The 25,886-nt window shown below is 41.1% G+C and overlaps 1 protein-coding gene across 3 annotated transcripts in view; it reads left to right on the forward strand.

Annotated features, from left to right (window-relative positions):
* LOC306641856 (uncharacterized protein) overlaps positions 1–25,331 on the forward strand; it is a 36,125-nt gene extending 10,794 nt beyond the window's left edge. The window contains exons 3-6 of one of the 3 annotated variants that reach the window (XM_079107183.1): positions 19,972–20,036; positions 20,545–20,580; positions 21,384–21,433; positions 24,143–25,331. In XM_079107183.1, coding sequence (XP_078963309.1) covers positions 19,972–20,036; positions 20,545–20,580; positions 21,384–21,433; positions 24,143–24,209 — 218 coding nt within the window. In that variant the 3' untranslated portion in view covers positions 24,210–25,331. The other 2 variants (XR_013758309.1, XR_013758308.1) reach the window with 2 other exon arrangements.
* The last annotated feature ends 555 nt before the right edge of the window (positions 25,332–25,886 follow it).

Below are 25,886 nucleotides of genomic sequence, written 5' to 3' on the forward strand. Positions count from 1 at the left end.
TGTTTTTGAATAATTTTAGTGGGGACCAAAAGAGTTTCATTTGCTAGTTCTTCTCTTCAAGTAAGATTACAAAGAAAGGAACTAAGTCTTGTGGTTTAGTTTACTTTGCAACTGGTGTAGATGATGTGATTCCTCTGCTTTGGAAAGCCTGTGGCTTAGTGGTTGGGATGATAACATCTTTCTGAACTGACCAAACAGCCAAAAAAATCTTAGCTTACACTCTGTTGCATAAGAAAATTTTACTCCCAGAAAATTCCATTCCAGGATCTTTCAGTAAATGAGAATGTTGTCCTATATGTAAGATGTTGTTAATTAACTAATTAACTCATAATCAATTTGAGTTAATTTCATAAATGTTTTTAATTTTCATTATAAATATAGAAGTATTTCATCTTAACAAATGTATTATCTTCCTCATTCTTAAAAATGATTTTCATGAGTATGTTATCCAGTTTCTTCATCTATATCTGATCTGCTTACCATTCTAACCTCATGTGCTGCTGTTAGCCTTTCATTCAGTGCTCAATATTCTCTTTGTTCTTGCACATTGCCAAGGTCATTCTCATCTTAGTGTCTTTGCATTTGTCATTTTCCTCTGCCTACAGGGCTCTCTCTATCATCTTTATATAGCTAGCTTCTTATGACTTAAGTCCGCTACTCAGATATCATTCATTGGAAAAGCCTTCTCTGACCATCTTGATGGAAACAGCCCATTTCCATTAGTTATTCTCCAATTTATCACCTTATTTTATCATCTTTGTAGCACTTAGGAATATCTGAAAATATCTTGCTCTTGCTTATTATTAAATTATTTGTTTGCCCTCAATAGAAGGAAAGTTCCCTGAAAATAGCATCTCTTATTCATTCCTATAGTCTAGCATTGGAATAGTGTCTGGCCCATAGCAGCACTCAATAAATATTTTATGAACGAATGAATGTTGAGTGAATGAAAGGAGAGACATTCATAAGCATTTTCATGTCTTGCCACTTTTTTTAAAAAAAAAAGAAAACAGTATCCAGTGTTTATCATGTGTACTTACATGGTACACTGAAATCTCTGATCACTCCCCTATCCAAATGCATGGCCTTGATGTGTATGATTCAACAGTGTAGTTGGGTCATTAAAGGCCAAGTGATAGTTACAGGAAGCGGAGGCAGCTTCCCCAAAGAGTTGCTTCCTCTCCCTGCCCTGTGAACACGATATCCCTCTTCCTATTCATTCACTGGGTGGTGGACCATGCAGTAGCTGCAGGCAGACAGTGCAGTTCATGGCACACACCATCCAGGCCCTGTGTCATCTTGTCACCTTTATCCCAGAGAGTTCATGCCTAAATGGCACAAAGATTAAATGTATGTTTACCAATAGATAGGCTAACTGACTCATGATTTATGTTATCTGGCTTAGCACTCTGTAATTGATCCTATTGCTGAAGAGTTGCCAATTTTTCATGTAAGTTATATAACTCAGTCTGAAACAGTAATCCAATAAGTGTACAAATAAAATTTTAATAAAAAGAAAGGATAAAATACAGTGATTTAGAATAGACAAACATTGCTTAAAAGTATCCATTTTAAACCTGTAGCTAACATGATAATTAGTAGTAGGGAAAAACTCTAAGAACAAATATACTCAGTCGTCCCACTTTTAAAATATAGAACCCAGAAGTTGTAACCAATGCAATAAGATAAGAAAACTAAAGAAATGATATAACTATATTAAAATAGAGACAAAATTATCTTTGTAGATAATTACATGCCAGGAAAAGTCAGTAAAATTTTTTTAAAGACTGATAAATGATAATCAGTCAGAGTTATAAAATAAGTGCACAAATTGTAGTAGATTTCTTAGAGAACATCAAGAGTTACTTAGAAAGATAAAAGGAAGAAATAACTGAAGAATTTCGTTAGTGTTAATATTCCAGCTACAATTTTTCTTCTCCAATTGTTGAAAGATGGCATTAGGGCCAGGCACAGTGATACACACTTATAATCCCAGTGGCTTGGAGGCTGAGGCAGGCAGATCACAAGTTCAAAGCCAGCTTCAGCAACTTAGCAAGACTCTGTTTCAAAATAAAACATAAAAAGGGCTGGGAATGTGGCTTAATGGTCAAGTGCCCCTGAGTTAATTCCTGGTACTACCCCCTACCAAAAAAAAAGGCATTAATATATTTTTAATATTTTTTAAATTGTAGATGTGCACGATACATTTATTTTATTTTTATGTGGAGCTGAGGATCAAACCCAGTGCCTCACATGTGCTAGGCAAGCACTGTACCACTGAGCTACAAGTCCAGCCCCAGCATTAATCTTAAACTGTAAAATAAGACTGAATTTTAATTTAATACTATGTTTTCCTATGAAAAAAACAACTTATTGCCAGTCAATTCTGCTAATGTTTATACTCTTCCTCTATTTATAGTCCTCTATTAAGAGGAAATGAAGAAAACATTGTCCCTGCCCTTAAAGACTTTATGATCCTGACTGGGCACCGTGGCACATGCCTATAATACCAGTATCTCAGGAGGTCGAGGCAGGAGAAACTTGAGTTCAAAACCAGCCTCAACAAAAATGAGGCACTAAGCAATTCAGTGAGACCTTGTCTCTAAATAAAATACAAAAAATAGGGCTGGGGATGTGGCCAGTGGTCGAGTGTCCCTGAGTTCAATCCCTGGTACCGCCCCCTACCCCCCAAAAAGAGGCTTTATAATCCTGTTAAAATAGTGAAAGCTTGAGAAAATACTAGAAAAATCATTTCTGGCAATATTTAGTAAATACTTTATGAGCATCTGTAATAAGAAGATCCCTTTGCAAGTTGTGTGTGGAGTGTGGTGGTTATAGACTTACCATAAATCTGATTAGAACTCAGTCCTTGCAAGCCATAGGTGCTAGCTGTCAGGGAGAAAAAAGCACACATCTTTGTAACTATAATGCAAGTAAGCTGAGCTTTGAGAGAAGAAGGAAAGGTTTCAGTAAGCAGAAATAGACCACAAAGCATTCCAAGTGGAGGGCATGATTTTGGGTAGGAAGTGTGGGAGTTTGGTAACACAGAGTTGTAATCATGTTTGGCTGAAGACAGGTATACATGAAAGGGAATTGGAAGATAAGACCAGAAGGAAATATTAGAGGTCAGGTCTCAGGATGAGGGTCTTGAATTTCTACCTGAAGAGTTTTGATTATATAAATTGTCAGCAGATTGACCAAAGACATTTCAAAACAAGACTATATCCTGGGCTGGGTTGTGGCTCAGTGGCGGAGCACTTGCCTAGCATGTGTGAGGCACTGGGTTCAATCTCCAGCACCATATAAAAAACTAAATAAACAAAATGAAAGTATTGTGTCCATCTACAACTAAAAATATTTTAAAAAAATACATCCCTACAGTTCTGTGATGTGTGATGGTGGCAGTTCAACACTGAGTTGAAGTGTGGAGAGGATAGTGGGTCTGTTAGGAAACTTTGATATGAGTCATCCTGGGGTAGCTTGGAGAGACTTTAGAGATGGGATTGAAAGACGTTGGCTCCCAGGACAGTGCTTAGAGTTTAGTAGACAGTCAATAAATATCCATCAAATGAATGAATAGTTTTTCTGTTCTCCCTTTAAAATAAGTTCTCAGCAGCATATATAACTTTCTTTGAAGCACTGTTCACAGTTGTGATTTTAAACTAATAAGTGACAATTAGTTTGCTGAATGTCTCTGTCTCCCATTAAATGGTAAGCTCATCAGGGATTAAAAAGCTTGTTCCTTGCCCCTGCTTGTTGATTTTTTCCCACACTGTACCCCCAGAGTCTGCTGTATAGAAGGCATTCAGTGACTGCTTATTGACTCCATAGCTTGTCAGCACAGTAAATACGGGTCTGAGAAAGACGGAGGAGTGCTTCAGTTGTGAATCTTATTTTAATGTCAGTGGCATGTTTTCTTTTATAAATACTAACAGGAAAGTTAGGAGGAGTTGTTTGTGTGGGGGGACAATATTATTTGTTCACTTTCACACTGCTGCATTTGAAATCTAGGAGGATTATCCAGGTGACAGGATTTAGTTGAAAACATGAAACTTAGAAGTCTTAGATAAATTGGACAAAGGATAAAGATCTGGCAGACATCTGTATAGAGGGGTTAATTGAAACAGCATGAGCACTTGAGATTGCCAGAAAGGAGATGAAGAAAATGAGGAAGAACTGGGTTAAAGAGAAATCTTGGGACACACCTGTTTTAAGGAAGGTACAAGATGATCCAACAAAGAAGAATAAAGCAAGTTAGAGTTTGAGCAAACTGTATTCAAGTCCCTCTAACATCAAAGGAAATTCATGGGTGGAGGGTACTGGGTACTAAACCCAAGGGCACTCTACCACCGAGCCACATCTCAAGCTCTTTCTATTTTTTTTATTTTGAGGTAGGGTCTGGCTAAATTGCCCAGGCTGGTCTTGAATTTGTGATCCTCTTTCCTTGTCCTTCCAAGTTGTTAGGAGTACAGGTGTGTGCCACCACACCGAACTCAAGGGAAGATTTTTAAGAAGGTAGTATCATGGTTCGTATCCCCAGCGCCTCAGAGTGGGGAAGAAAAAATAAATAAAAAAGAAGGTCGTATCAAGCTGGAAGATCAGTGAAGATAAAATCCATAAGAAACTATTACATCTAGCAGTTAGAGTAAATAGTTTGAGAGTTTGCATATGTGTGGAAAAAGTGTGATAAGTGAAGTCATTTAAATGGTCAAGACATAAAGATAGTAGATAAAAATTAATCTCTCAAGAATTATTTGGTGGTACAGAAAAAGATACAGTTTTTGACTTATGCACATCCACCATTAAGTGAATAACGTGCCCAGAGTATTCACACTACACACCAGTCTAGTTCAGAGTGTATGTGACTAAACTTCCTATGATACATTCTAGTCCCAATGGCTAGTTAACAAATAGTTGCTGATTACATCCTAGAGCAGCAATATAGACTGTAGAAGAGATACAGCAATGTAAGTATATGCGAAGGCAAGAGACAGCAATTTGGTACAAGCTACATATGAGATTACATGTCAAACAGTGTAGAATCACACAAAGAACAGAATCTGCTTGGTTCATGGACATCATTGATGACAGTTCTGTGCCAGGCACTGGTATTTGGGTAAAAGAGAATTCTAGGGTAGAGAAGGAAGCGAATAAGGTCTCATCCTTGGTGAAATCAGTCTGCTGATGGGTTCTTGGCTGTAATAGTGAGGGTCTGGAATAGCAGAGGAGGCATCCTTAAGTTTGAAATTTGACTTGAATGAGTCAGAGTGGGGAAAGAAGGGAACCTTCAACTTGTGGGACACACCTGAAGAAACCACAAGCATAAGACTGCCTTTGTGCGGGTCAGTGAAATACCTATCTGACTAGTGAATGTGGAGGTCTTAAAGGCAAAGGAAGTTACAGAGGTGATCCTGCTTTGCTCATCCATGGAGAATGCTACTCCCTCCTTAGAGCCTGAGGGGAAGAAAATTCTGATCATTATTGTTGTTTTGTTTTTGTTGTTTCTTCCACACTATTTCTCTGAGCTTTAAGTGGAGCTCAGGTTTCATGATTACACCATTAACCCAGTCTGGCAGAGTCTCTTCTTCAATCGCACCCATGATGAGTCCTGGGGCCTGGGCTCCTGTATCCCCAAAGAGGACACAGCTGAGTCTGGAGGGAGGAGAGTGCTGGGGGGCTGCACTCCTGGCCCTGCAGGCAAGAAGGCCTGAATAATTCCTGGGTCTCCGATTGGAAAAACATTTCCCATCCAAGTAAGAAAGAAAGAAATTTTCAGTCTGTGATATTCATGTGAAGGGCCATCTCGAGACCAGACAATGGTTGGCCACTCACCTTTTACACTGAGGAGGAAGGAAGAACTCAATGTAGTCATCAGAATTAACCCACTCTTTCACCCACAGACTACAACGCAGATACAAACAGCCTTCTCAGATGCTCTGTCATCTTGTGTCATCTTTGTCATGAGACCAGGGATGGTGCCTCTCAGAGACCCATGTGACTTGAGATCTGTTCCAACTGCAGTTTTAAAGAAGCTGTTTGAGGCTTGTATTTCTTAATATCACTTGATATCAGATCCTTCTTTGTGAACCACTTCACTTTTTAATTGGGTTCAGACTAATTGACCTCTAAGATCGCTTTCAAGCTTGAAAGACTCCAGACTGAGGACCTGATTAAAAGAATACTCTCTCAGCAGGGTATCATAGTTTGTTTACTCCACTACAAAAAGTCTAAAGATACAGGGGAAATGGGCCTTCCAGAGCTTAAGGAGAGCATGGTTACAAGAAAGTGACTTTACAGTGTTCTACAAAGGGATGTTATTTCCTCGGGATGAAACAGTAAGAAGCAAAGAGAAAATATCCACTGAATTCAAGGATCATAGGCCTAAGCAGTAATTTAGAGAACTGAGGAGAATTCCTGTCCCCTATGATATTCTAAAATGACTGTCCTTGAGCTTAATGGAATATTTTGCACACCTTCCCTGATTAAAAATTTACTTATAAATCCAAACTTGCAGGAAAGTCCTGAAAGTTTAGAAGCAGTAGATCAATATGATATTCACTAAAGAGTAGCAAAGGATCCTGTGGTCCAAGGAGTCTGTTATATCCTTGAAAGACAAGTGCTAGCAGCTGCTGTTTGGAAAGTCATAATTACTGCAAAGAAGAATCTACACATGGCATTTCTCTTCATTCTGGCTTAGTGACTAACTTTTGGGAGTTTTCTGGAATCACTTGGAAGTTTTAGTTCAAGTGATTAAAATTAAGAGGCAGATATACAAAAAGGCCTAATGTCCAGGAGCAAAAACAACATAGTTTTCTTAGGTGCCTCAACATATTCATCTGAGCTGGCTTCTGGAGAAGGGACTAGTTAGGTGTATGTTTATTTCTGTTCTTCAAACTTACAAAACAATTTAAATTCAAAGATTCAAGAACAAATAATGTGTTATGTTGTGGTGACAGGCACTCTGCAGATGGATATAAAGAATGATTTCTTCTGGCATTATTGTTTTGGGAAGCTTTGGGCTTATGGTTCAGGTATGCAGGTTGCTAAGACTGAAATGATTAATGTACTTTGTTAAAATTGATCACTATTCCCAGGTAGAATCTAGATGCTTTTATTTATCATGTGACACTTTCTGATTCCTTTTTTTTTTCTCTTCCTTTGATTGTACAACAAAATATCTGGCAGTAGTAAACTATAGTATAGAGATTCAGAACTCTCTCTTGCCCTGTGTTAATGGTTTTTTGTGACTTCCCCATGTTTTACAAAGGAAGCAGGACCAGGAAGAAGTCATATGTACACAATTAATCTTTTAACCCTCTACCCTAATCCCAACTAACTTTACCCCTTCCCATTCCATAATCTACCTCTGACCTTATTTATTTTCTCCCCAAAATTGGAGCTTGAAGTTTATTTTAGCCCAATTTCACCTATTGGGAAGAAAGCCCTATTTCTAGACATGAGAACTTGAGTTTTTCATGCTGTCCCAATCTGGAATACAAGAACCAGTGAATATGTAGCAAGGAACAAGTTTGCTCTGAGGGAAATTTCCCCCATTCTCTTAAAAAAGTGTGATGCCTGGGTTTGCATTAGCCACTGAATCAAATCTAGAATCCTGGGGATTCATCTTAACACCAACTTCAGTGTGAGCTTTATAGAGCTACAATGTCTACAATGTCTTCAATGAATGTCAGAGAGACTCAGATATCCCTCAGCATCACCAAGATACTCAGTCTTCACCAGTGTAAAATTAGAGCTAATGTTCCTTTTCTCTTGGGCTTGTTATGAGGACTGTGAGCTGAAAAAAGTGCCTGGCATGGTTCTTCTCAAGAGTTTGCTTCTTTGTCACCTTTCTACCCGAGCTGCTGGAAGCACTCCATCTCCTGGAAAAGACCCCAGATGCCGCTAGTACAAAGTGACACATTGTCTTCAGTCTCATGAAGAGCACAGTTAATGGGAAATGATTTCAGCTTATTGTATCTTCTAGTAATCCTGTGATGCCATCCCAAAACAAAAAGCACATGACTACTCGTAAACCCACGACACATGAAAAAGAAATTGGATTCCACTCAGAAAATCAGGCCGTAAAGCTAATCGTTCTGATCCAATAACACGGCCCTGCAGGATGGCATCATCAGTCCTGAGACACAGGAGGAGGAGGGACAGTGAGTGCTCAGAGAGGCCACTGCCCAGCTCTTGACACTCAAGCCAATGAAAAATTTATAAGGAGATGTTTTATAGCCAATGTCTAATGCCACTGCTGGGTCACAAGCCGATCTGAGCCAATCAATAGTATTCATCATCCTAAAAGGAACTAGTGATTGCATGTTTATGAGAACTGGGAGGTTTTCCAAGCCAAGGCCAGTTTCTGGTTACTTGGTATGTGTCACCCTTAAAAATATAGAACTTATTTTGAAAATGGAACCCAAGACCTTTTAAAAAATTATAAAGTGGGGAGAAGAATGTTTGAATTCTTTCTGAAGTTAACCCAAGGACAATTTTTTTAAGCAACTTTTTTGTTTTAATCTTCAGTGGTCATTTTTTGTATGCTATTTCTTTTTACTTAGCTCCAGAATTTTTTAAAATAGCACTGTAGCATCTGTGTTAAACTCCTTCAAATATAAATGAAAATGTATGAGAATGAAATCATAAAAATAAAAGTTGCAAATAGAGTCAAGTTTACCATTATATGTCATTAAATTCCAAGTTGGGTTGATTTTAAAAAGCTTTTTCTCTTGGCACAGTGGCTCAGTAACTCTGGAGACTGAGGCAGAAAGATTGCAAGTTCACAGTCAGCCTCAGCAACTTGATGAGACACTGAGCAACTTAGTGAAACTCTGTCTTAAAATAAAAAATAAAAAGAGTCGGGTGTGGTGGCACATGCCTGTAATCCTGCTGGCTAGGGAGGCTGAGTCAGGAGGATTGCAAGTTCAAAGCTAACCTCAGCAAAAGTGAGGTGCAAAGCATCTTTAAATTAAAAAAAAATAATAATAATAGGGCTGGGATGTGGCTCAGTGGTTGAGTGCCCCTGAGTTCAATCCCCAGTACCAACAAATAAGTAAATAGGGTTGGGGATGTAGCTCAGTGGTAAGTGATTATACTACTGGGTTTAATCCCCAGTACCAAAAACAAAACAAAACAAACAAAACCCAAAAAACCTTACTATATTAGAAGCTTCAACTTGAGTCTGAGGATTTGCTTTCTACCTAGGCAGGGATTTAAAAAGCAGAAAGGAGGAGTAGAGACAACAGATGAGCTGGAGGGTTGTGTGCTCAGAAGTTTGCGGAAGATTTCAGGGGAAACCATACTTCATCCTGGTTAGATGGAAAAAGCTCTGAAAACATTGGGGCATTCATGTGTACGTTCTAGGCATGGCTAAAGCAGGGCCCTCTCTGAGGTCATCAAAGCAGATTCTATTGGATATTCCCCCACCAAAATTGTTTTTGAATTATGAAGTAAACATAAAGAGCTCACAAACGGAGTCTTGGAAAATCCACTTCTGAGGGAAGAAAACAGGAGAGGAAGAGTTCATAATGCAATTAGAAGTGTTTCATCCTTCCCTGGTAATGGTATCAGGATAGAATCTATGTCTTTCATCTTTGTAATAGGCAAATAAGATTTCTTTTCATTACTATAAAAGTAAAACAAGATCATTGTGTTTGAAATCTCCGTAAAAGTAAAAAAATAAGCAATAAAAATCTCTCATTGTCAGGCCCAGTGGCACACACAGTAATTCCAGCAACTCAGAAGGCTAAGGCAGAAGGATCACAAGGATCAGCCTCATCAACTCTGCAAGACACTCACAAAATAAAAAAAGACTGGGACACAGCTCAGTGGTAAAGTGCCCCTGGGATCAATCCCCAGTATGTTCCCCTGAAAAAAAAAAAAAAAATTATTCATGAGTCTAATGTTCTAAAAAATCCATTCAACAGGGTGGTCTATTTTCTTCCTAACAAATAATACATGTACATACACACATACGTGCCTCTATTAAATTGGAGCATTAGTGTATGCAGTTTGATATTCCAAGTTTTCAATGTGTATTTATTTTGCTTTTGTTTTCATGTCGCAAAATGGTCAGATATGGCTAAGTGTGCTGCCAGGCATTCATAATCCCAGCAACTCAAAAGTTCAGGCAGGCAAATTTAAAGTTCAAGTCCTTCTCTGGAAACTTAGACCATCTCAAAAAAATTAAAAGGGCTGGGAGTGTAAGTCGGGGGTAGAGCCCCACTGTACTGATTCAATCCTTAGTACCTCCCCCAAAAAGATATATTTTGTTGTGCAGTTAGTACTCTATTTAAGAAATGTGCCATGTGTGCCATTCTTCTATTGACATATAGGCTGTGCTTATGAAGCTCCAAGTCTTTATTTATGCAGCCTTATATGCTTGGCCTGCCTGCCTTTCCATCTCTGTCCTTGATCCCTTGCCGCCTATGCTGAAGCCTGCCCCATTTCCTCTGTTGGAATGAATCACTCTCAGAGACAGAGTGGTGTAGTCAGGGGAGTAGGGGCTTTGGAAGCCTACAAGTTAGGCCTTATACCTGGAGTAGTGTGCTTTCCAGCTCTGTGACCTCAGGAAGTTTCTTAAGTAATCTTCAGACTTTTCACCCATAAAGTGGAGAGAGTGGTTCCTACCTTGGAGTGTTAATATAAAGATTGTGTAGAACATATGTGTGAAAGTTTTCTCCCTTCCACCCTTTTTTGGTTTTCTGGTTTCTCTCCAGAGCACCTATAGTATAGTGATGAAGAGCTTGAGTGAACTTGAGAAAATTAGCCTAGTCTCTCTGTGCCTCCCTCATTTTTTTCACCTGCCATCTGGGAATAATAATACCTATTTGCATTCATAGGTTTTTAGGGAAGATTAAATGACATGATTGACATAAGGCACTGAATACCAGGCACAAGTAGGAATGCAATAAACATGAACTCTTCTATTTTAGGGGACCTCTCACAGGTGTTTTATTGTTGTTACCATAGTATGAACTCCTCTATGGTTCACAGTAGTTAGTAAGTTCTCCCCTATTGTTTGCTCCTTGGAGTCTGGTGTGCTTCTGGGCAATCCAGTCCCTGGGCTGGACTTTTCTTTTTTTTTTTTTTTTTTTCCTTTTTGGGTACTAAGGATTGAAATCAGGGGCACTCAACCACTGAGCTACGTCCCTAGTCCTATTTTGTATTTTCTTTAGAGACAGGGCCTCACTGAGTTGCTAAGCACCTTGATTTTGCTGAGACTGGCTTTGAATTCTCGATCCTCCTACCTCAGCCTCCTGAGCCACTGGGATTACAGGCATTCGCCACCATGCCCAGCCTGGACCCTTTTCTGTTTGACATACTCTGCAGTGGGCACTGGTTACCCAGACTTCCCTATAATCTCTGAGGATGGATTCTGTGGAATGGAGTCCTTCAGAGCAGTGGACTGAAGAAGAGACCCTCCGTAACCATGGCTTAGCATTCAGGTATCAGACCAAGATGAAGAAAGTTCAGCTGTGAGAGAATTGCCTGAGAACTGATTCAGTTCTCAGAAGGCAGCCTGAGGTAGATTACTGTAGAGAATGGCTCTAGCAACCTTATCCTCTTTGGGGATTTCATCCTATTGTTTATGTGTGTGGGTGTGGGGGTGTTCTCTTTCTAACAGGAAGGTGGTAATGTCCTGTCTTTGGTGTACCAGCAGTCTCACAATGAGAGGATGGTTTTTTCTTAGAAACCAGGATGTGGTAGCAATCTTAGAGGGTGTCTACCCTGCTCTGCTGTAGTCTAGTAGTGTTCTCACAGTATGGTCCCTAGACTGACAGCATCTCATCCACTGGGAACACTCTAGACATGCAGCTTCTCATTGGCCCCAGATCTGCTCAATCTGAAACTCTGGGTGGGACCCAGCAAATGATGTTGCAAAGAACCCTGAAGGTGATTCCACTGCACTCTCAAACTTGAGGACGAAGAGCACAGAAACCAAGAGAGAGAAGGGAAAGGAGAAGAAGTTCAAAGTGTGTCTCTCAGGCCCTTTCTGGGGACTGCTTATGTTCCTGCATCAACTTTTTACATCAATTCCTGTTTTTTTTTGTTTGTTTAAGCTGGTTTCAGCGGCATTCTGAACCAAAGAGTTTTGAGTAATAAAGTATGGGTTGTTCAAAGAAAAATTGTAGAATAAATAAAACTTTGGGGTTCCCAGACCCCTTGCTTTGACATTTCCCCCTTTGGAGATCTCAAAAGTCTCTGCTCAAGAGATCTGGTCCTGACGAGCACTCCCCAGTACTTCCTTTCTGGGCCAAGACCATGCCAAAGTGCAGTGGTTTTTCAAACTATTGCTCAGAATTCAACTAAAGGAAACTAAATCAGATATGACCTTGAATATTTATGTACAAAAATGTCATTTCAGTATTGTTTGTGTAGGACAAAATTGGGGATGTTTTGGGGAATGACTCAAATAACCAAGAATGTAAGTCAAATAAATTATGGCAAGCCCTTATAATGGAATACATCAGCCCTCCATATTCACAAGTTCAACATCCACAGATTCAATCAACTGTGGATAGAAAATATTGGGGGGAGAATTGCATCTGTTCTGAATATGTACAGACTTTTTTCATTATTACCTAAACAATACAATACAAATGCCTCTTTACTAGGCATTTGCCCTGCCTTAGGTATTATGACTAGTCTAGAGACAAAGTACATGGGATTGTCAGTTATGTATAAATACTATGCCCTTTATATAAGGAACTTAAGTATCCAAGGATTTTGGTGTCTACAGGGGGTCCTGCAATCAATCCCCCATGAATACTGAAGAACAAATATACCATGCAGTCCTTTAAAGTGACATTTTCATAGAACACTTTGTGTTGGGTTTGATAATAACAATAAAACAGCAAAGTAAAAAAGATGGATATAAAATAGTATAGAATAAACCTAAGTATGTATATTAAGAAAGTCTAGAGGTAAACAAAATTTATGAGTGGTTATCATCTTTGGGTAATAGTAACACAGAGTATTTTTTTCCTTTATCCTTTGGTATTTTCTAATTTTTCATTTTTAACTTTTTGATACTTTCAAATTTTCTACAATGATAATGTATTCCCTTTACAAATAGAAGAAAATGCAATAACATTGTGTGAACTTGGGTTAATCATTTTACCCCTTCATCTGAGTTTCTTGCTTCAATATAGCACCTTTCTGGGACTCCTCACTTAGTAGAAAGAGTGTGACTTCCTTACCATGCCTTCAATATTTTTCTTTAACCTCCACTTTCTCTATATTTTTATCAATGGACCTGGTGGCTGTTTCAATTCTTTCACCTCCTCCAACCACTTTATTTCAATGATGACAGTGACTAGCTGAGTTGTCATAAGTGGAGCAGGCTCAGGTGAGACTAAGCTAGCCCCAGACTACAAACAGACATGGCAGGAAAGGGCAAGAAGCAAGGCCAGAGAGTGCCACTGATGCATGGAGGGGTTGGGGAGGGGCCTAGCCATGCCACTGAGGCTGGCCTGAGCTGGCCTCAGGAAACTCTGCTATTGTGCCTGGAGGATAGTCCTTGGAGGTCAGCAGTAGGTACATTCAGACAACCAGAAAATAGCACAGTAGCCTAGCATATAGCCTGACACTTACTGAATGTCTATATGCTCAATCAATTCTTGTATTTATTAATAAAGGGAATAAATGAAGCTTCACCAAAGTCTCTGGTGATTAAGATTCTCCACCAGAGAATGCCAGGCAGCACCAGGGGTCTGGACACATACTAGCCTGTGAGACAAGGGAACTGAGAGAGGTCTGGTATGTATAGAGAAATGGTGCACAACAGTGAGGCAAGCAGACCTTTAGAACCAAGCCTAAAGGTTTCAATCCCACCTCTACCACCAAGTGGCTGGGAAATTTTGGGCACTTTTCCTAACTTCCCTGGGCATCCTCTTCTACTGGGCAACTTGGGGATAACTCTGCCCACCTTGCGGGGTTGTTCTGTGATGCCTGCATGAGTTCATGTTGAAGGACAACTACAGGTCTCCTCCAGTCCTCTGAGGCTGCCTGATAGGGGATCAAGGAGCTGTGACCTAGGCCTATGCTAGTAGAGGTAAAGCAGGGCATGCTACCACTAGCCCAGGTTCCTGACATCAGACACGAAACCTGGTTGGCAACTGAGGCTGCCACCTCTGGCCTGCCTGGCTCAGATGCTGACCAGACCTAGAGGCCGATCTAACAACTGAACTGTGGAGGCAGAGAAAGACAGAAACAAGAAGTGGGCTGGCATCAGAGTCTGAAAGGATAGGAAACAAGGGTGAGGCTTTTTCCTAAGAAGCTTGAACACCCAGGACTATTCTCAAACAGGGCATCTATGTTGGCCTTCTTTTTCTCAAAGATGTTTGGACTCTTCATTCACTGAGGTGACATTCTCTATAAGCAGTCTTATAGCTCTTTGGTAATGTGTGCTAAGATAATTGAGATCTGTGTTCAATGCTGTTGTATTCAACATGGTTCCTAATGCCATAGCAGCAACTTGGGGTGCCCAAAGCCAGGCCACTTTCAGAGATGAGAGTTACTTATCTTATATACACATCCTTTTTTCTCACATCCATCTGGCTTTTGTTTCTGGAACTTTCTTATTGCTAAGTCCTACCCTCAAATCTTTGAGTTTATCCTTATTTGGAAAGTGCATTGTGTTCATGGTTACCTGGCTCATCCACCAATCTTTAATTGCATCTCAGGCAAGTTTTGGCAGCATGGTGCTTCCCACTCTCCCATGACTGCCTGCTGGCAGTTATCTCTGTACTTATGAATAAAGTCATGGCAAGATGCAATCATGCCTTTCTTTCTATGGTTTCTTTCTGGATTGTTAAAAAATATCCTGGTGATCTGAATTGTTTCTCCACTTCCATTAATGAATAAATGCATGAGAGAATTGGTTTAATTAGCTTTAATGAATTTTTCAAAAATGATTATTACAAACCATCATGCAAAAGCTGAAAAGAAGAATGCAGTAAAGAGTCCCTTTTCTATCCTTGCTATTTTATAGATAAATACTAAGAAAACTTCCAACAATTTTAAACTGATGATTTCTCATGTGGATAATAATGACAGTCACTTACTTGGGCTGGGAACTGTGTCATACTCATCTTTCTGCTCCTTGCAGATACTAGCATGGAACCTGTCACATATCCGGGCTCAACACACATTGGCTGTGTCCAAAAAAGAATGAAAGTCAGATGTGTTGAGGCATATACCTGCAATCCCAGCTACTCTGGAGGCAAAAAGATTGCAAGTTTGAGACCAGCCTGGTCAACTTAGACCCTGTCTCAAAAATAAAAAAAAAGAAAAAGGAAAGTGTGACAGGGTGGAGGAGACACTGTGGATTGACCACCCAAGAGGCTCTCAGGATCTTATCCCCTTGCCTTCTATTATGAGGTTGGAAACAAAAAATTTGATTTGATTTCCCAGCTATTCTTGCACTTGGTGAAACAATTCTGGCTAATGAGATAACAAATCCTTCCTTTCCAGAATAAGAGGCAGACTTCTCTAGGAGAAATCCATCAATTCTTTTATACTTCTCTCTTCCTATCTGGACGCAGACATGATGCCCAAAGGTTCAATAGCTATCTTGAAACCATAAGGTAACAAGTACCAGTAAGAATGGCCAAGTGAAAAAAAGCATCTTAATTCTTGATGGTGACACTGATGACCACTATTACTAGACTGATTAACCATCTGAGAGTGTCCCAAAATGAAGAACTTTTCATGCTAAAAGTTCTGGGCAAGACTGAATGTTAGTCATTCTACTTGAGTCCTAGACTATTTCCAGAGACTTATTTTGCAGTGAGAAAAATAAATCCTTACTTATCTCAGTCATTATAGTTATTTTTTTTGTTGTTTACAGTCAAAAGCATTCCTGCATGTGGAAATTTGTATTTCTGAGGTTTAATAAACAGACACGTACAGAGTTGCAATTCTTTTGGTGCTCACTGCTGGCATATGGGTTTTCTTACTTGAGTCTCATAATGATTCTTTGTAGGAAAGGTCTTAATCTTGAATTACTATAACAAAATACCTGAGGCTGGGGCTTTATGAAGAAAAGAGGTTAATTTGGATCAAGATCTGTTCAGCAGAAAGTACAAACAGCATGTTGCCTGAGTTTGGCGAGGGCACTTCTAACTGGCTTAACATGGTGAAGTGGAGAGAAAATGGCCTTGTGTAGAAGAGGCCAAGCTTTTGGGATGGCCTTGTTTTTGTAACAACCCATTTTTATAAGAACTAACCCAGTCCTGAAAGAACTACATTTATCACTTCCAGGGGTGTTGCCCCCAAGACCTAATCACCTTCCACTAAGCCCATCTCTTAAAGATCCACCATTTCTCATATCATTACATCCAGGACCAAGCTTCTAGCATATGAACCTTTGGGGGACATACTTAAACCATATCCTAACCATAGCAGTACATTCCTTATACCAGTTTTACAGGTTGAAAAAAATGAAGGAAACAAGATTCCCAACTGTAATCTAAGTCCAACCTTCTATGATATACCCTTTTCTCCCCAAAGCCACTCTTGACTCATTTTCTTTTAACTCAATATGTGGTCATCTGGAATGGGGCTGTAGCTCAGTGGCTGAGCACTTGCCTAGCACGTGTGAGGCACTGGATTCAGTCCTTAGCACCACATAAAAATAAACAAAATAAAGGCAGGAGGTCCATCTATAACTACACACAAAAAAATTTTTTTAAATATGTGGTTATTTAATGGTATAGTCGGAATGGGCATCTGCTTTTCCATTGGATGAAGTGAGTTGCAATCACTGCCTTTATTTCTGTGATTTCTTTTTGCACTACCACAAGATCTTAGTCATCTGACTTTTTTTTCCCCCATCACTGCTGTTAATAGATGCATGAGGGCTGGGGTTATGGCTCAGTGGTAGAGCACTAGCCTAGCATGTGTGAGGCACTGGGTTCAATTCTCAGCACTACGTATAAATAAAAAAATAAAATAAAATAAAGATCCCTCCACAACTAAACATTTTTTTAAAAGTAAATGCATAAGAGAATAGTTTTACACAGATTCATAGAATTTTAAAAATCGTCAAATGGTTCAAAAAGCACATAAGAGAATAATAAAAAGTCTTCTTTCTACTCTGTTGTTTATGGATGAAGATTAGGAAAACTTCCATCAGTTTTAAATTGACAGTTTTGCATGTGGACAATAATCATAGTCCTTTAAATTTGCATTTAGTTTTAAGATTTACAAAATATTTTCAAAATTGCAGTCTCCTTTTCTCCTCCAACCAGTTGGGGAAGTTTTCTTCATAGCTCCTTCATCGTCACAGGTCTCCCCGCAACCCCCACTCTTCTCTCAATCTTGAGGTCAGGATGTCCCTCTGAGTCCCTTGATCCTTTGGTAGATTGTCTGTCTGTTAGCACACCTGAGCTGGGGCTGTGGGTCTCCTGGGCTTCCTGGACACAACCATAGGCTCTTTATGTGGTCTTTGTATTAGTCACCACACTGAGCACAGGCCTCTCCCAGAGGATGTTAGGAGTGGTCTGATGACTGCCTAATCTGCTCTTTTAAAAAATTTTTTTATTTGTTCTTTTTAGTTATTCATGACAGTAGGATGTATTTTGACATATTATACATACACGGAGTATAACTTCCCATTCTTGTGGTTGTATACGATGTGGAGTAACACTGTTCGTGTATTCATATATGAGCCTAGGAAGGTTACATCTGATTCATTCAACTGCCTTTCCCATTCCCATCTCTCCTCCCTTCCCCGCCACTCTGCCCTGTCCAATCTGGTGAACCTCTCCCGGCCCTGCCTATTGTGAGTCAACATCTACTTATTAAGAGAACATTTGGCCTTTAGTTTTTCCAGATTGGCTTATTTCACTTAGTGTGATCTTCTCCAGTTTCATTCATTTACCAGCAAATGTGAAAATCTCATTCTTCTTTATGCTGAGTAATATTGCATTGTGTGTATATATATCTATATATCTATATATGTATATATATGTATCACATTTTCTTTATCCATTCATCTGTTGAAGGGCACCTAGATTGGTTTCATATCTTAGCTATTGTGAATTGAACTGCTATAAACATTGATGTGGCCATGTCACTATAGCATGCCGATTTTAAGTCCTCTAGGTATATGTTGAGGAGTGAGATAACTGGGTCAAATGATGCTTCCATTCCAAGTTTTCTGAGGAATCTCCACACTGCTTTCTAGGGTGGTTGTACCAATTTGCCATCCCACCAGCAATGTATGAGTATACCTTTTCCCCCACATCCTCACCAACATTTATTGTTACTTATAGGCTTGATAATTGCCATTCTGACTGGGGTGAGATGAAATCTCAGTGTAGTTTTAATTTGCATTTCTCTAATTGCTAGTGATGTTAAACATTTTTTTCATATATTTGTTGACCAGATGTAGTTTTCTTCTGTGAAGTGTCTGTTTAGTTCCTTTGCCCATTTATTGATTGGTTTTTTTTTTTTTTTATGTTAAGTTTTTGAGTCCTTTATATATCCTGGAGATTAATGCTCTGTCTGAGGTGCAGGTGGCAAAGATTTTCTCCTATTCTTTAGGTTCTATTTTCATATTCTTGATGGTTTCTTTTGCTGTGAAGAAGCTTTTTATTTTGAATCCATCCCACTTATTGATTCTTGATTTTACCTCTTGTGCTTTAGGAGTCTTGTTGAGGAATTTGGCTCCTAAGCTGACATGATGGAGATTTGGGCCAACTTTTTTTCTAGAAGGCTCAGTGTGTCTGGTCTGATGCCTAGATCCACACTGAGTTGAGTTTTGTGCAGGGTGAGAGATAGGGGTCTAATTTCATCTTGTTAAATATTTATTTCCCTAACCTACTCTTGAGTATAGATAGTTTGGGAAACTCTCTTCAATCAACATATCTGACTTCCATTTTCTCTGACAGTTTGTGTATTTATTTACAAATTATCCCTTATTAAAAATAACATTCATGCTGGCATGGTGTTGCACACCTGTAATCTCAGAGGCTCAGGATGCTGAGGCAGGAGGATCACGAGTTCAAAGCCAGCCTCAGCAACTTAGCAAGGCCCTAAGCAACTTAGTGAGACCCTGTCTCTAAATAAAATATAAAAAGGGCTGGGGATGTATGCTTTCATTATGATGTATATAGAACTCTGTCAATCCATCAGTCACTTACTGAAGATCCATTAATTCTGCTCAGATTTATTGGCAGGTTTATTTATCTAATGGTGAACCTACAGCGGGACTTTTTTTGCAGATTCATTCATTCATTGTTTTCATCTTTCATTTATATTTATTCAACAAATGACCATATTATAGTTGACATGAGAGAGTCCCTGATCCCAAAGGTCATGATCTGGTAGAGGACACAGGCTTACTAATAAATCATTATGACACTTCATTTATTCCATGAAGAAGAAGACAAAGCATTGCCAAGGATCAGAGATAATTTCAAAGAAGTGAAGTAGAACTGACAGATGAGTAGATGCTTAATAGGTGAGAACAAAGAAATAAGGGAGGATGGTTCTTTCCAAAAGAGGAAATAGCAGGTATAAAAGCTCAGACATGTTTAAAACCTGGCTTATACAAGGAGCCAGAGAATGTATGCAGAACGACTAGAGTTCTGGGAGTGTGGGTGGGATAGTGTTGGAAACCACCCATCCCCATCACCCTGCCTGCTGCTTGGTAATTCATCCTCCACCAGAATGGAAACCCTTGCTTCTCCCTCTTCCTCCAAGCCCTACCCATTCTCAAGACCTGTGTCCTTCCTGAAGCCTTTGCAGACTATGTACCAAACAAGTGAGCACTTGGTTCCATTCTGTTTTGTATATTACCATACAAAGATTTTATAACAAATCTTACTTTCCTACCAAATTATAAACTCCTTGAAGGTAGAGACTATGATTTATACTTTTCTTAAATTCCTCTGGGCATCTAGGTAAGAAACCAAGTGTTGCTCTATAAAAGCAACACTGGCCTGGAATCTCTTCAAGTCCTAGACAGTGCCCATGGACCTGACAGCATGGTGGGTCTAGACAGTGCCCATGGACCAATGGCTGATGAGTCTCTTCATAAATCCTCAAACACCTGCTATGCTATGACACCGAATTCTAGGTTTGTGGTGTCATTTAGATGCCATTAACCTGATATTCTGTTTCTTGGAGAAAAGATGAGTAATAATGTTACAGGAATTTAGAGGGATTCCCATTAGAAGTCCCTAACTCTAATCAACCTTTGAATTTACTGTTAATCAGCTCCTTACCCATGGAAAGTGGAAAATAAAATAAAGTTGCCATTTGGGAAGCCCTAGGCTCATAGATAGAAGAACCAAGTCTTTGTTTTACTCTACCATATGTCAGACTATGACCTTGGACAAGTCATCTAGGCACTTGTAAACCAAAGTTTCTCTCCCTTTAAAATTGGGACAGTAATACCTCTTAGGTTATAATTTGTAGTAAATATAGTAATGGATATTAAATTAATTGGTAATGCATGTAATGTCATTTAAAATCAGAGTGTTTTAATCAATATTATAAACAAAAGTTCTCTCCCTTGTCTTATTCCCAGAGTTCAAAACCTACATTCATGCTTTCCATAGGGAGGTAAGTGAGCCATGCTTATTTTTAAGAAGATAGAGTATTCATCTTTGAATATCTAGGAGATCCATTGCCATCACCTTCTCAGGTGACTTACAAACATCATGTTTGTAATCACGTTTGCCTTCCGTGGGATGGCAGATTCTCCAGGCACTGGTTGCCCTGCTATTCCAGGTACCGCAGTGGAATAGCACTAGCTGTGGCAAATTTCCCAGGCTCAGCTCTGGGAACATCAGCTTTTCCTACCACGGAGAATTCTGCATTCCAGGCTGTCCTCCTCAGAAAGACAGTTCTGCAAACTGATTTTTCAGCAAAGAGTGGTTAAAGGACGCGGGCAACAAAAGTGGGCCCCAAATCAAAGACCCTAAGAGAGAAGGGGAAGAGGCATATGGAAGGAAAGAGCAGTTGAATCTACACAGCGGGCACCTCTAACCTGCAGGCAGAGGCCTGGATTCAGCCTATCACTGATACAGACCGGCCGTGACTTTGGGAAACTCACTCAACTTCTGTGAGTGTCTGTAAAATTATATTATATAAGTTGATCATTGTATCCAGCTTTTGCTGTTATTGAAGGATTAAATTTGAATAAAATAATTTTACAAATAGAAAAATGCTATATGATTATAAGCTGGCTATAAATTTACCTGCCTAAAGTAATCATTCAGACAGCCCAGATGACCTGTGTGTCCCTTGACCTCCACAGAGTTGACCATCAGGGAAATTAAAGGAATTCCAGAAACCTTCCCAGGGATCTGAAAGGCCTCTCCTGTAGGTGGAGGATGTGCCCTGACAGCCCTTGGTTTCCGCAGGTAACTCCCCGCTGCAGTCTGCCTTTGTTCCAGATGTACGTCCCCCTGAGGTGAGGCACCGATGCGTCCCTCATTCCTCCCCGCTCTCCACGGCTCTTCTCAAGGCCCTTACACTTGCCCTATCTCTTTGATCTTCCCAATAAACCTGTAGGTTAGCAAAACAGATAACAAGCCCTCCCTTCACCTACACATTTTTTATAGATGTCTTGCCTGAGGCCTTGAGCTCAAAGGGGTAGCATGGGCCTTTGGCCTCTGCAACTGGAACCCCTATCTTGGAGGGTCAGCTGAGATTTGAAACTAGATGTCTAAACCCTAGCTATTCCCTAGACCAAGCTTAATGAAAGCCCAGTAGATAGCTGCCTTGGGTAAACAGGACCCCGCCCCCCAACATTAACGCAGAATTCCCTGGCACCCCTGTCTAGGCCTGAACACCTGCTTCTAACCACAAGTGTTTATTGTCTTGTGTTTGTTTCCAAGGGGACCAGTAGGCACTTGACTCCTGCTTTGGTCCTCGCTCCCCATGTGTAACTGGGGAGCACCCTGGTGGCCTCACGCTGTGATGAATGGCCTTTCTTAGGCAAGCAGGCAGTGACTGAAGCCCTGCCAGCTGTGTGGGCTGCTCCTCTGCAGCGGCACCACACTCAGATGTGATTAGACCTGTGTGTCACAGTGCTTGGCAGCAGTTCCGGGAGGTAGCTAGGCCTTTGTTTGTGCCATTGTCCTATCAAGTAGCTTTAATTTCATTTGACTGCCAGCTTCTTTGGCCTTTTGGATCACCTGCTCTCTTCCCCCCTTCTTCAGCTAATGGTTAGTTCATCATCCCGGATTTTTCAGGGAAAACAAGAGTGTAAGGAAAATGTTCCTACAAATCATTCTCCTAAAGCAATTTCAGAATGATTGCTCTGAATAATGAAAATATGCTACGTATTAGTAGGAAGGAAAACTTCCTGTGACTTCACTATTCCTGATGGCACAGAGGAGGAGGAACCATTAGGTAACTCTGTAATAGATATCAGAGATTTAGACATTCATTCAACACATTTTAATTGAACACATACTATGTGCCAGGCACAGTTTTAGGCACTGGGAATATGATTGTGAACAAATAAGCTAAAATAGGCAAACAAACTAAAAAATAAAAATGTTAAAAGATGCTATAAAGAAAAATAAAATAGGGAAGAAGAGCCTCACCATAGGGCTACTATCCCCAGCCCCGACACATTGCCCAGAACAGAGTAGGTCCCTGACTGACTTATCTGTCCAATTCCCCAGGGTCAGGTCTAATTCTCACACCCCCCAGCCACAGCTGGTAGGGACTGCTAGGATGAAAAGACTCCCTAGAATCACCTGCCAACACTGATGGCAGGAGTATCCTAATGAGCTATATTCCACCCCACGCAATCCCTTCCATTCAATCCTGCCTAGAAAGTTCTCTCTTCCATATTTTAACCTCCTTCCTCACCTGAATACTGGCTACTCGAACCTATTCAAAATCTGCATCATTCCAGTGGGAAGACCAACTAGCAAACAGAATAAGAACAGAGGGGTGAATATCTGATTGAGTCTACAGGGGTTGTCAGAGGAGGAGAAGAGATTTTGTCCTGTGTGTCGTAGGATGATGAGCAGCATCCCTGACCCCTACACACCACATGCCAATAGCACTCCCTTCACCAAATTAGAACAACCAAAAATATCTCCAGACAAAGCCAAATGTCCCTGGGAGACAAAATTGCCTTTCAATTGAGACTTACTAGTTTAACTCAACATCACTCAACTTATGATCATATTTTTTAAATCCTTAACCAGCACCGTGTGTCTCCCGTGTTATTCTGAACGCTGGCTTCCTGATAAAGCCCACATTTCCTATCTTCAGATCTGGGCCCTACTTGGCCCTCTGCCAACGCTGCATTGCACAAGGTGCTCCTGTTTGCTCCAGTGCAGTCCAACTGTTTGAAATTGCCTAACACACTCTGCACGTTTCATCTTGGGCCTTTGCTTAGGTAGCTGCTGCTGCCTAGAATGCCCTTCCCACCACCAGTCCTTACCTGGCTCACTGATGTATTTTTTTTTAATGTTTTTTAGATGTTGATAGACCTTTATTTTACTCATTTATTTATATGTGGTGCTGAGGATCGAACCCAGTGCCTCGCACATTCTAGGCAAGCACTTCACCACTGAGCCACAACCCCAGCCCCCTGATTTATTCTTTAAGACTCCACTTGGCATCACTTCATGGGGAAAACTCCCCTGAAGCCCAGAAAGTTCTGAGTGGCCTGAGCTCCCATAGCACCTGGCACCTCAGCCCTTCCTGCTTTTGTTGGGGTATACAGGACCTATAATCCTCTGGTCCTAAAATGTGGCTACTTTGGGGGTTCTGGACCCATTTCTCCCACTTGACCTGCAAGGCAGAAACCCTATTTTTTTGTCATTATTATCTTCAGAACCTGGCAAAGTATCTGGGACAGAGTAGGTGCTCAGTGAAAATCAAAATGAAATGAAGAGTAAGAACAAAAACGAGTGAGGTGAAGATCAAGGAAGTAAGGATGAACGTGCAGGCTTAGAGGAGGGAAGGAGCAGAGGGGCGGCTTCTTTTTACAACTCAGGAAGAGGTGATCGAGTCGCCTGCCCTCATTCCCTTCCCTGGGTCAAATACTTCAGTTGCCTTGACTTTTGACGCTACATCCGTGCATCTCCTTTTCCGACCCTTTAATCATCTTTGCCACTCACATCCTTGGCTGACTTCTCCACATTTTCCCTAGGCTGCCTTCACGTGCTCAGAGCAACAGGAACATAGAGGCTGTCCCCAAGAGCATCGCTTCCACTTAATTAGCTTGATGATTCCACAGTTCCCTGGCCTGGTGGCTGTTGAGAGGAGCCCTGCCTCTGGGCATTGGCAAACTGCTTTCACAAGGAAATGAGTGAGGAGACTGATGGGGAATTATGCTCATGCTTTCCTTTTCTGCGTCAGGAACGACTCCACAGGGAAGCCAGGCTTCAAGTTGGGCTGGGGGTAGCCAGGGAGGGGGTGCTGCATTTGGAGGGAGACCATTCTTAGAGAAACTCTGCACTCAGAGTAGTCCACATTGCCGAGGAGATGACTAAGAGATGCTGCATCTTGGCAGGGTTACTGCTTTTAAATGTGTCGGGGAAGGGCAGGGGGTGTGTGTAGGACCTAGAGAGGTTTTAGGCTCTTTGACACACAACAGTCCTGTGAGGAGACATCATCTTCTTTTCAAAGATTATGAAACTGTGAAGACACGGCCCACAGATGGAGGGGCATTCCCAAGGTCACCCACTCAGAGGGAGAATACCACAAGTGTGTGTGGCAGACAGCAAGGGTCATTCCAACCCAGATCTTATAACCCCCTAGGCCAGATTGTTCCTGTCACCCTACAGCTGCTGCTCATGGTGCAATCTTGGGCATCAGAGATGGCACAGGGGGCAGTATGGAGGGCAGAAAAGCCCTTTGGCTGCTCTGAAAGCAGATGACATAGGCCCAGATGCCAGAGGGAAGCTTTGAACTGCCCTATCCGTGGCACCCCTGCCAGGCCTATTGGCTTCTCTGGTTGGCAGCAGCCCTTCACTGAATTGAACCTGTGCTTTTTGGAGTCCTGCACACCTTCCTTCCCTCCCACCACCTGCAGCCATCAGCTCTCACGGGGAGACTGTCCAGGCAGAGGTCTGGGCCCCCTCGTGCTTCTACTGCCCAGCACATTTTGGGCCATGTTGCTGTCTGGGGCTGTTTATATTCTCACATGGATGTTTCTCAATCACTTATCAGTCAGTCAACTGATAGTATTTGAGGAGCCAGCACTCTTCTGGCTGATGGAGACTTGAAAGAGGGGACAGAGCTCCCTGGCTCAGGAAGACTGCATGGGTGGGATGGGGGCAGGTTAGTGCCAACATTAGTGCACAGGAGAGCACCCTCCAGAGCCAGGACCTGCCTTGTTTTCTCAGCTCCATGGGGGACACACACCAGTGGAGGTGGCGAATCCCAAAGATGCTGCCTAGGGTGATACCACCTCTGTGTCCCTAGGAGGCATGGAAGCAGTAGATGCCCCCCACTGACCACCCCCCACATACCATATGCCACTGTGTAATTGCCCCTGCAAAATTGTCACACTCTGGTTTTTCAGCACAAAAGTTGGTTTATACTTTTCATCACGTAATCACTGCCTGGCATAGTTCTGTTGGTCGCACCACTTAAAAGACAGCACCACTTAAAAGTCATCAGTGGCCTATGAATGGGCATCCGTCTTCTAGCACTCTGCAAGCCAGGAGTCCAGAACCCTCAGTTCACGTGCAGCGTCAGTTTATTTCTGAAAGCCAACTTGTGTGGTTTGTTTAGAGCACTGCGGAACCAAGGACAGTAAACACAGCCAGTACTGAGGGCAGCGGGTCAGGTAACAAAACCAATGAGACTGGCACAGAACCTTCGGACACTGAGGGTTGAATTTTGTAAGTCCATACTTCAAACACTATAGTAAACTTTCTGAAGTGTAA

Source organism: Sciurus vulgaris (genome assembly GCF_902686455.1).
Source record: "Sciurus vulgaris genome assembly, chromosome: 12".
In the NCBI taxonomy this organism is placed as follows: domain Eukaryota; kingdom Metazoa; phylum Chordata; class Mammalia; order Rodentia; family Sciuridae; genus Sciurus; species Sciurus vulgaris.